A 12,023-nucleotide genomic window follows, 5' to 3' on the forward strand; every position below is an offset into this window, starting at 1 on the left:
ATACAATTACAATGTCAAACGGAAGGATATATTACGAAAAGAAAAGCTACAAGAAAATGAAAACTACTAATAGTTATTATAGAAAAACGCCTTAAGTGCTTTCTTAAAGGAGATAGAGGAGGACGAGTTGACGATTTCGGTACACAAGGAGTTGTAAAATTTAGGTCCCTGGTAAAAAACGGAAAACTGTTTGATGTTAGTTCGACAAAGAGGCAAACGATATAAATGAGAGTTTCTTGTATGATACCAATAAATTTCTTTCTGTGAGGCGAATTTACTGTCAAATTTTTTCCCTTGTATGCCTATGTCATTCACTGAATAACACATCATTCTCATTCTGTTCGGTTGTTGCTCAGAAGATGGTCTCACCGCTACAGTACAAACCGGTTAAACGCCATGTTTTCTTGGAAGTTTGACATGCAGCCTTCTGAAGACGGTTCTTTCTTTATCGAACGAGGTGAAATCCACTTTCGTTTTGTACTCGAGAACTCTAGCCAGGTAAAATTGGTTGGTTTCGGTAGTGTAATCTGTGTCGATAATTACCCAATCACTACATGTGCAAACAGAGCAATTAACCAATCCGATCTCTAAGCACATACATGTAACCGGCGCTAAGCGCGCAAAAACGCACTCAAGCGAGTCATACATCACGGTTGGTTTTTAATTTCAGTGATGTCCCCACTTAGGGCTGCTTCATATGAGCCTGGTAGGCGGGACGAACTTTGTCTTCTTTTCATATGGGATATTGAATCCCGGCTACCGCGACGAAAAATGTCCAAAAGGCCGCCAAAATACCCGTGGAACTGCTTTCCGACTTGTCAGCGACCCAATGTTTATTCCCGGCCGAGTCCCGGTATCCGGGCTGGAGTGTTCATTTAGGAAAAATTTCCAGCTCGGTTACCGAGATCTTGGTCGCAAAAACCGAGATCTCAGTAACCGGGAAAGCTCGCCTTCTCATACGAACACATCGAATCTTTTGTAAAGAAAAGAGTGGCGATGCGAGATCTCGGGAGGCCCTTAAACCATAGCTAATTTCTTGTGCCTAAAGGTAGAAGGTTCCATCTGGTAAAAACCCCCTAAAACTTTGCCTCAGTTAAAACGCCAATGAGAAATTTATCTCTGTTTAGCCATTTGATTTGCATCAGCTTGTAAATACCAACATTTTTTTAAAAAAATCTTCTTGATGAGCAAAATGGGGACCTTACGCAATGGCTCTGGACGAGAGTCAAAAATTTAACGAGACTTCTTTGTCCATCCTCTGCAATCAAAACAACACCCTGAAATGACCAAAGACAAAGCTCTGTGCTCCCAAGGCATTGCCGCTAGCAAATTCTAATGTTTCTGGAGATAAATCCTTTGCAGACGACTTAAATAAAGAACGGAATATTGTAAGTTGTAGAGTATCCTTGTTGCTACGATCTTCTGAGATTGAGCCTTTGTTCTAAGATTTGTATCACATCCTTATTTTTTATGAAGTCAAAAGTCCTCCTCACATCACCGAAATTTTTCTGAGTCAAAACTCCGCCTCACACCACCGGATTTTTTTCTAAGTCAGAAGTTCTCCTCACACCTCAGCACACGACAGTGATTTTTTCTTTCTTTCTCTGAACTTGGACTTGCTGTTAATTATTAGGTGAATTATGTTTCTGAACAATTCGGTTACATTCCACAAGTTAAACGGGTTGCGATGATAACGAGGTATATAAGATAACTTGAATATTTACTTCTAGGTGACGTATTTATTGGCGTTGCCAAGATATGTGTTCACATGACAAACTGCGTTAGCTCAGCGTTCGCTAGAACTTAGTTTCAGACAACTAACAAAGTTTTTAGTTGTTGTTGCTGTTGTTGAAATTGTAAAAGATGCTGCAAGAATAAGAGAAAACAGAAGAGCACTCAGACTATAACGCTTTACTTTGGCATGGTTTTTACTTCCTGAGAAAATTCACCTGAAAAACAGAAAAGTACACTTAAACTATAAGGATTCACTAATATTTCTTCATTAAGTGCCTCTGAATACTTGGGTACAGAATTAATGTACACTTTATGATTTTACTTTCTAGTGAAAGTCACTTGAAGCACAGAAAATAACACTCTATATATGCATCCACAATCGTTAATTGTTTATTAACATTAATTAATATTAAGTACCTCTGAATACTTTGGTACAGACAAGTTAATGTACCCTTTATGATTTTACTTTCGAGTAAAATTTACTTGTTCTGCTGGATTGAGTGCACGAAAAATTACTTTTTTCTTTAAGAGTATAAATGAACCATTCGGACCACTGACCAGCACTAGAGTTTACAGTGTTGGAGTAGATACTTGCAAGCTTAGGGCAATTTATTTGCTCCTGTTTAAAATTACTTAAAGGTATTTTTCAAAGTAACATTGTTCATTCTACCACCAGGTGATTTGCTGCATAAAATGAAAATCGTAGGCTCTACACTCAAGAAATACTCTCACATATGTTAGTTGACTGTAGCGTAATTCAAATATTCTGGGAGAATGTGGTTAGCTGGTGGAATAGCCAAACCGGCGACTGCTTTGAAGTAAATGAATAAATTATGTCTGATTATCATCCATGAGATCCTAAACCTGTATTTTCAATTATAACATCTTCTTGACAATTGGCACATATTCTTCCAAAAATTCGAGCTTATAACTCCAGATCTCGTTTAGGTCTTTGCTTTTGTGAGAAGCCAACAAGTAAAGTTTCGTGCCTTATGAAAGCCTCTTCTCTCCCTTTCCTTAATTAATGTATAGGACAGGCCTTTGTATGTTATACATATGCTTGTCAAATATAATTGTGAAACTAAGTGAAATATTGTAAGGAATATACCTTGTGGGTTAAATAAAAGTGCAAAAAAATGTCAACGGGCCAAAATTGCCTTTTCATTAGTTTGAGCAATTGTCTGATTAATGTCAAGTTCGTAATTAAGAAATGAGTGTTTCAGAAATGGCCACTCCATAAGGTTTCTTTTCTGCGTTGTATTCGATTAATCATATTCTTTATATCATACGTACACTTTTCTTGTCTTATTACAAAACCGCTTTGAAGCATTATTAAGAGATTTTACACGGCTCACATATGTAAGACAATTTATATGCAAGACTGCGTCTCCATTTGTGTTCTCAAGGGGGTTGCTCGGGTACTGAACGAAACTGTGATTGGATACTGATGCCGTGATTTTGTTCCAATATCCCTGCTAAAAAGAGGTTAAAAAAAATGTTTTGCACAAACGAACAGGAAAGAGCATTTTTGTACCTCAAATAAATGTATTTAAAGAAAGTTGTGTGCAGACTGGCGCCGTCTCGACCTTGTACCTGGGTTCAGAAACGTGTGCTCAATTCTTGGCACGATTGCTTTCAAAAAGCATTGTTGTCAGGCAACTTGCGTGAGTACAAAGCTTGGGTATCAATTGTGAGCCGCGCCAAATAGAATGGAACTAATATAGCTAAACCGCCAAGATGAACCTTAATTTTTTTTACAGTTTATCATTAACTAGGCTTTCAATAGTCTTATTTAGCGGTCCTGGGTAGTTATAACCAAACAACTCAAAATCTTTTTGGTAAATATATTGTAGTTGTTTTATCCTAAGTAGCGATAGGGTAGAATAGTATTTCTTCATCAAATTACTAGTATCCGTTGGTTTCCATTCCGGAAAGAATACTTTGTTTTCAAGACTGGTCTTTCTTAAAAAATATAGCGCGTCCTCTTCAAGCGTTTCGTAATGACCAATGAAATCAAACTGTACGTGGCATGGATGACATAGGTTATACTGCTCGCGCCAGTGTTCTTGGAGCAACGCGCCTCTTCTCCATTGGAGAACCAGATAGGTTGCAAACTGTTCGAATGTTGTGACACCAGGAAACGTGTCGTTATGACGACCACTCCCTTTGGTTAAAACTTTCTTTACAAACTTGTGAAATTTTTTCCAAAACTCATGTGATGTTTTATAGTCTCCATGGAAGCAATCTCTGTATGCGGAGAGAAGCCGTTCAAAAGGTTCTCGCACAAACATGAACTTTTTGTAAGTCTTGAGAATTTTTTGCCGCTCTTCCAAGGAATAATCGTTGAGTGCTTTGAGTTTTCCCTTGGCGTATTTGTGAATACCACCTGTTATGTTAAGGCCTTCTAGTTTTGCCATTATTTCCTTCCAAACTGTACACGCAACCTTGGGGACCGAGCAATACACAAGATTGTACTTCTCCGAAACAAAAAAGTTGTAGAAGTCCAGATGTTTTACATCAGAATCTGATCCATATTTAATGCAATATTCTTTTATCTGTTTTGCTACGTTCCTGTGCTTGGAAGTCATGGCAATCTCGAATTCATCTTGAAAATGCTGCAATATCAGACAACATTACAAGTTAATAGTTCTACTGCAAAACAAGAATCTTTACAATTTGATTTAAGCTTTCCCTCTCAGTTTCCAACGGTTTACAAACACACGTCCACCTCACCCGCATACAACAGTCATCTCATACAGTTAAACGCATTTGACTCATTAATTAAGCACTGACCAAATGTGATACCTTTGCATGACATTTCATAGTGCATGCGCAATGTGAAACAGCAACTTATGTCGGAGAGTGAGGGTCCTGAAAGGGGGAGGGAGGGGTTACAAATCCCAGCTTCCAACCCAAATTTCACCTCCAGGTCTCATTCCCAGTGCTCAAAGTTAATGATCAAATCCCATTCTCAGTGCGTCAAATCCTATTTTCCTGGTGAAAAAATGGCAAATAGCAGCTCCCATTTTAGCCCCTTCAGCACCCTCGAAAGTAGCGAGAGTCACTTATGCGTGACATGCAGTTACAGAGCCCTATCGGTTGCGTTAAACAAAGGACAATTGTACAGCTAGGTTAGGGTTTGCTGTTAATAACAGGTTAACATTACACGCGATAGCTTTTGTGCCGGCTCAAAACGTATATCTTTTGTTCATACTTGAAACGCTCCTTTTTATGAACGATTCAAATTGTACCAAATCGCTTTGTTATCGCGTGTCACTGTAAGAGCAATGTGGATGTATTCTGGGTTTACATCAAATAGGATTGATAAATGCACCTTCACAAAAAAAGATCCGGTTTAGTGTGAAAAAAGCATAAGATGTCTTTTAGGTGGGATAAAGCTTTTAAAAACATCCCAATGAAATTTACCTACATAAACAAATCCAAATATTTTCTCTAAAAAACCCCAAATTGTCACACGAAAAAATCTTTATAATGGAGGCATGTGAACAAAGCACATTGTAATATTGGCAGGGAACAATCGGTGTATGTTTAGTCGGTAAACCACTACAAATTTTGTCATTCCATTCAATAATTGTAAGGTACATTTAGTGATGAAAAAAAAAAAAAAAAAAAACTAGCGCTAAAAACGAATCGCGTTTTGACAGATCATCAGCCATTTTCAAGTTCGAGTTCATCCTTCGAAAAGTAACATGTATAATATATATTTAAGATATATTCCACTCGCGCTTGTTGCATGGATATGAGATGACAGATAGTCACCTAAAATCACCTTATATCCAACAAGCGCAAGTGGAATAACTGTTTAAATAAAAACAACCAAGAAATATTGCAACATCTTACTGATTTCACTTTGCAAGAACAACCAGAAGACAATTTGATGGTCTCTATTTGTCGGGCATGTTATAACGGCTCATATACCATGGCCGATGAGCCAATCAAATCCCTGGAATTGCATTATACAATGATCCAATTTTTGATAAAAAACAAAAATATGAATGTGAATATATGAAACGTATATTTGAACTGCTGTGGATAAAAAGATCAGATAAATAGAAGAAAGACCCTCGCAGTTATTTACGCAACTTAAGCAGCTGCGAAAAGAAAGCCTGGATTCTAACCTAATCCCGTTCTAGCCATTTTTTCAGGCTTTCTTTTCGCAATTGCTTAAGTTGCGAAAATATAACTGCCCGAGTGCCTTTCTTCTATCATAATATATACAATCACAAAAGATGGTATTTTTAACAACGCTGGAAGGCGTCAAAATTATTGTAACGATAAAGTGTAAGATAATACCGAGAAAATAATATAATTCCCATCTTTTTACGATTGCCTGTTGTGGTTTCAATTTTTTCTTGGTTTAAAATTTTGCAGACCAGTTTAATTTTTATTTTCCTTTGTGCAGTATTCATTACCATAATCTGAGACAAACGGAAATAGAATTAAAATGGTTTGAAAATTTTTTCCAAAATTTGAACCACAACACATATTATATATGTTAATTTTTACACCATCAGGCGTGAATCGAACTTGAAAAGGACTGATGATCATTCGACACGTCGTTGTTTTTAGCGCTAGCATTTATAACTAAATGTATCTCAATGAATTTACTGATTCTATTACAAGATACGTAGAACTAAAGGACGCATAACCAAAAGGGAAAAATGTAAGGTGTTAGGAACTGAAAATTCAGGCTAGTACTAGTGTAACTGATTTAATCAAGATGACGGAACTTCTGGCGAAATGAAAGTCTCAATGAAAACGAACCTTCGCTTTTGTTTGGCAAAGTAAATGATTTGAGCATAAAATAAGAGCGGTTAGAACCGATTAAAAAAGATTAGAGACGAATTTTCTGCTTCAGTTCAGTTCAGTGAAACGAAAACTGTGGATTTGTTTTTTAAACCACATCACCGTGATCAGATAAAACTGCAAAATCATGTAGATGATCGCGGTGGATGATGTACTCAGGTAAGTTCCACTGTGGACATATTTCTAAAGCAAATACATTGCCTTGGAAACCTTTCTCAGAGCTGTTAAAATTGTGTGATCACGTTTTACAAAAAGAGCATTGAAAAAGCTGAAATCAGGAAATGAAAAGGTTCAATTTCCCTGACAACGGGAGTATGAATTTGGTTTTCGTGTGCAAACAAATTAAAATACATCCATCCAAGCGAGAGTAGAAGAGATGAAGAAATAATAAACCGAACATCAAGCGTTTGCATAGAATGAACAAAATGGATGAGTGTTAGAAGACAATTGGATAATTAACAGTCTGCGAAGGGTTGTAAAACGTTTAGAGAAATGATCTTGAGTTACACTGTTTCATCACTTGGTTGTGTTTGGGTGACATGCAGGTATATATCCGGCGCGCTTTAAATCCGTCTAGGACTCATAAAAGGAGCAATACGAATTTGACAATTTGCGTGCTTTTTACTCTTGAAAAACTACGAAATACGTCACTTCAAGAAAGCATTGCTCGATAGCTTTCATTTAACTGATCACATCAAGGTTAAATGTGTTTAATTCACAGTGAAAACACGTTAAAATAAACTCGTGAAGCACCCGTAGCTGTACATAGAGGGAAAACTAGAATTCAGTATTCAGTAAACTATATTATTTAAAAAGACTGAACACAAACTTGAATGTCTCGCAAAAAAAGTCTTAGAAATTCTACTTAGTACACTCTTACGTTTCGTAATCGTTATAATAGAGAAGGCTATTTCTTTTACCTGACCGCCGATGGGATAAAAATCTGTTCGAATCACCCACGCCAGCACTGACAGCATAGAAACAAATCCAAGAATTGTTGCTCCGAGTTGAATACCACGGTTCCCAAGAAAATTTCCCTTCATCGTCTCACCAATCTTGAAGTCAATGCTGTTAAGAGATTACTGGAAGCGTATCTGTTACATTGGAGTAGCACTGCAAGATAATGACCCAAGCTCTTTAATATTCATTTTTCAATCGGAAAGCCCGCTTCCTCTCTAAGTGTCAAAAACAGCAAAGAAAGATGTGTAAATATTTACTCAGAGTTGCTGGCTTTAAATGACTCACCAATGAGATGTATTTCGTTTAGTTGTTGAGTGTTTTGGATTATTGCCATTGGGATTGTAAGACCCTTTATCTTGTAAGATTGTAAGACCCAGTATCTGAGCCACTCTCTGAATATGAATATATGAAACATATATTTGAACTGCGGGTGAACGATTAAATAGAAGAAAGACTCTCGCAGTTATTTACGTAACTTAAGCAGTTGCGAAAAAAAAAAAGCCTGAAAAAAAAAAGGCTTGAATGGGATTCGATTCCATGACCTTTGTGATGCCGGTGCAGTGTTCTACCAACTGAGCTATCAAGCCAACTGGAGCTGGTCATATTATGAGCCACTCTCTGAAAATATTACAAAACTTGAAGCCGACCAGTTTACTCTATGCAGTCGCCCAAGCGATTACTCGTAATGATTTAACGTAGTGTCGAAGATTTTTGCTTGACCAACTCATTCAAAACTCACTCTACCGAGTTTTCGTCTGAATTTGACGAGGCCAGGGGCGGATTTAAGGGGGGGGGGGGGCGAGGGAGCCCCTCCCCCCCATTTCAGTTCGTCGGAGACTTTTTTTGGTCAAAATATACAATAATTTTATCATTTTGTAAGCAGTCTGTTGGAGCTTTTGATTTTTTTTCAGCTAAAGCATGATTTTTCGTTAATAGTATGACCAAAGTTGTGCGAAAAAGCTTTCAACGTTACAGGCGTTAATATTATCCTTTTCAAATGACGAAGAAGACTGGGTGCGAATTACTTGTCTACAGTCAACCTATTTTACAGAGACTGTAACAACGTAAAATCTTAATGTCTATATATATAATTATATATATTTTGGTTAGGTATAATGAGAATAACATTGTGACACGTACGTGCTTATGTGTAAAATGTATTTCCGTAATAACGGAAATACGTTACTTGTAAGAGTACCCAAATTTTCAAAATTTTCTGGGAGGGCATGCCCCCAGACCCCCCTAGAAAGTAGCGCCTAGGCGCGCTAACGCGCGCTGATTAGTATTCTTGTTCGGCCCCCACTTTCAAAAAATGCTAGATCCGCCCCTGAAGGCTATGGTACTTTTGACCGAAAAGCCGAAAAGGCGGAAAGGGGAGTCAAGTTTTCACATCTGGGCTACGAAAGGGATTCCAATTTTGACCTTGAGATTTTGAAGTTACTCGAGAGAGCTTCTAAATCTGTTGAGGAACAAGATACAGCCAGCTGTTCATCTAATAAGCCAGTTCAATCGCTTAAGGTCATTCCCCTGTTTTGCAGTGCGCAACTCTACTGCGCACAATGGCAAAATAAAAAAATTCACGCTCATTTCTAGCTAACTACTAAGTATTACTCAATTTGACTTGCATCTAACAACAAAATTCTTTAATTTGCATTTTGCGAGGAAATTAAGGTGTTTTCATAAGACTCGCCCCCAGTCCCTTCGCTGAGAAACCAGTTTTGAAGCTCGATTTACCACTGCTTTGTGAAATATCTGCAAAACCAACCAGATGAACCTATTTTCTCTTTTCAGATTTCTAACCACAATATTGTTTTCCAACTACCGAGAAAATTTAAGGAAAATCCTAGTGTTAGAAATATCAAATTTTGCGCCTAATATCTAGCCAATGGACAGTTTGGCCTACCTTCTGAGGTAACAAATTAGATTATTTTGTTGAATATCTCAGTAGTACTGATTAGGAATAGTTTTCAAACAGATTTCACTTTGAAAATGATTTATGAACAGGGAAAAAATTCTATGAAATGAGCCGTTAACTGTTCTCTTCAGAAATAATTCCTGTTTTGGGCAAATGCTCTATTATAGTCCTTTTTGTCCCAACGTGCAGAAATTACCATATTTCAACGCGTCGTTGCTGAAGAACAAGCATGGTGACTCCTCTTTTTATTTTATTTTTGCAGTTTACATATAGTGAACCACACATGGGCAAAGTTTGGAAAAAATCTGAGTGTAGGTTCTATTTTAGGGGGATGACCTTAAGGAGAGGAACAGAAAGATTAGAATTGCGACTCTTTCCGTTCTATACAATAGACGAGACGACTTCTGAAAAACTTCGAAATAACGATAGAGGCATTGTCCCGGACAACGATAAGATAGACTGTAAATTTGTTAACTCTCGCGAACACAATTTTGTTTCCACGTGTAATGGGCAACCTATGCGCGTTTATAAATTAATAACTGTGTAGGTGTGAAATTTTCTTGAGTTCTATTTTCATGAAGGGGTTCGGAAGAAAGCTGAACATTTCAGTATACCCCGGCTTCTGTTCATCATCCGTCCTGGTAAATACCCCGCCTCACATCGGAGTTGACCCGAACCCCACCCCACCCCATCTCCGGCTGATGCACATTTTCAAATTCCCTTAATGGTGACTTGTATTTCTCGCTCATTTGAGAACGTTTCTGCTGACTTCAAGAACTTAGCAAGCCTAACAAAGAAACACCTTCTGCAACTAAAGCTGTCTTTATCCAGCTTTCATCTTAGCTTGTTCATGCTGATGATCTGCTGGAAAAGGAAGAAAGTTCTCTTATCACAATCCGATCACGCCAGCAAAAAAATCTTTAAAAAAATATGCATGCAAGATGATGTGAAATAAATTTGTCTCAAATCGTAAGCCCAATGAGACGGTCGATCGAATGATGGTGATTCTTTTAAGCGCACTCAACGTTTTTACTCGAAAGAAGCTTCGTGACACTTAGTTAAATTTTCGATTTTTTGCCCTTGTTCGAGAATGGCGTTTATTCGGGGAGGCGTATATTAAAACTCACTACTACACTTTCTCTTATTCTAGTTTGAAATATTTTCTTAAGTAACCTTAGCTTTGTCGTAGCACTGCTACATGCTCGCGATTGGGACATGCGCCAAATTTTAATGCCAATAACTCGAAATGCCAGTCTTGGAAATTCACTGTATTTATCTTGGGCGCTTTTCATGCCAACGCTTCACATTCTAGCTCCAGTGTCAAAAGATAGATTTAAGCCCCAGAAAAATGACAGCAAACAACAGTCAGCCAGCTCGCTAACAACGCAAGCAATATATAGTGCACTTTACTTTGAGAGGCAAGAAAGTCATTAAGCACTTAAAAATTGCAGCCGACATTGTTGCACCACCTCTGATAGCTATATGCAACAATGCGTTATTTTGTTTACTACAGAATGAAAACTAGGCAGAGTAACACCTTTTTCTAAAAAGGGAAAGAAAGATAACTTTGTAAGTCAGACAACTATCTGTGTATCTCTGTGATCCCAGCGGTTGCAAAAATTTTCGATTAAAATTGTTCATAATCAGCTTTTTACATTCCTCAGTAGCAATCAACTTTTACGGAATTGCCACTGAGTCAGGCTTCAGATCACTTCATAGGGGCTTTTTAAAGCAGAGCAAAGCTTTGCTCGAGGCAACAGAGTTGGTCTTTTAACAATGACAATGGTCTGAATAATGTACTTTGATTTAATAGTATCTTAATGATCACAGACGGAGCTGTTTAGTCACCGTTTGTTAAACTTGCACTCTGTCTTGGGTACGTAATCAGTTCCCAAATGTCCCAAGAATGTATGCAGCCAACACCAGGATTACTTTAGGCAAGCAATGTAACTAACTGGCTCGAGACTGAGCCAGTTAATGTAGAATTGTGTAATCCGGCTTAACGGCTTGTTCAAAGCAAACAAATTTTAAAGCTTCAATATCGCCAGCTGCAGAGTTCATGGCATAATCTCACGCAAAAGGTTGGCTCAAACAAATGGTCATCTTTTTGATATCCAGACTAAGCGTCAGAGAGTCAGCTGTAGATCAGTGTTAACCCGAGTCGAGGATTTCAATTCCCAAGGCTTATTTAATGATAACCAATTGACTTCGGCTGGTTTAAGCATATTGACGGAGTTACTAAAACGATCTCATTAGCACATTTAGGCTAATGAGGTATTTTATTGCAAAAAGCAACTATAAAAATTTCTCGATCCTTCATTGAACCACACTTTGGTAGCTATTACAGTCCGTTGTGGAACGACTAAATAACCAATTAGCTGACAAATTACAAAACTTACAAAATCGTTCGGCCCCCGTTCTCCCCTATATAAGCTTTACAAGTACGTGCGCCGCCAAAGGGTATGGTTTTTGAGCCATTCTGGTCTGAAATAGGGTATAGAGATTTTGACTATTTTGGCCTGAAAGTCTGAAAACGGGTAAAGGTTTAAAGAAGCGGGTAAGGATTCTATAAACCAGGTCTGAAAAT

At 37.8% G+C, this 12,023-nt stretch overlaps 1 protein-coding gene across 1 annotated transcript; it reads right to left on the reverse strand.

The window, feature by feature from the left end:
• Positions 1–1,984: 1,984 nt before the first annotated feature.
• LOC146469579 (carbohydrate sulfotransferase 11-like) lies at positions 1,985–7,773 on the reverse strand. Its single transcript, XM_085123217.1, has 2 exons — positions 7,482–7,773; positions 1,985–4,349 (listed from the first exon to the last, which is right to left on the reverse strand). The coding sequence occupies exons 1-2, from the start codon at positions 7,602–7,604 to the stop codon at positions 3,489–3,491; spliced, it is 984 nt and encodes a 327-aa protein (XP_084979343.1). The 5' UTR covers positions 7,605–7,773; the 3' UTR covers positions 1,985–3,488.
• Positions 7,774–12,023: the final 4,250 nt, after the last annotated feature.

This window comes from Pavona decussata, unplaced genomic scaffold, assembly GCF_977016875.1.
Source record: "Pavona decussata unplaced genomic scaffold, jaPavDecu1.1 SCAFFOLD_122, whole genome shotgun sequence".
Classification (NCBI taxonomy): domain Eukaryota; kingdom Metazoa; phylum Cnidaria; class Anthozoa; order Scleractinia; family Agariciidae; genus Pavona; species Pavona decussata.

Coding starts and splice junctions, on each gene's coding strand:
- LOC146469579 (XM_085123217.1), bottom strand. CDS start 7,604: ATGAAGGGAAATTTTCTTGGGAACCGTGGTATTCAACTCGGAGCAACA. Junction 4,350..7,481: donor TTTATCCCATCGGCGGTCAG/GTAAAAGAAATA, acceptor CTGATATTGCAG/CATTTTCAAGATGAATTCGA.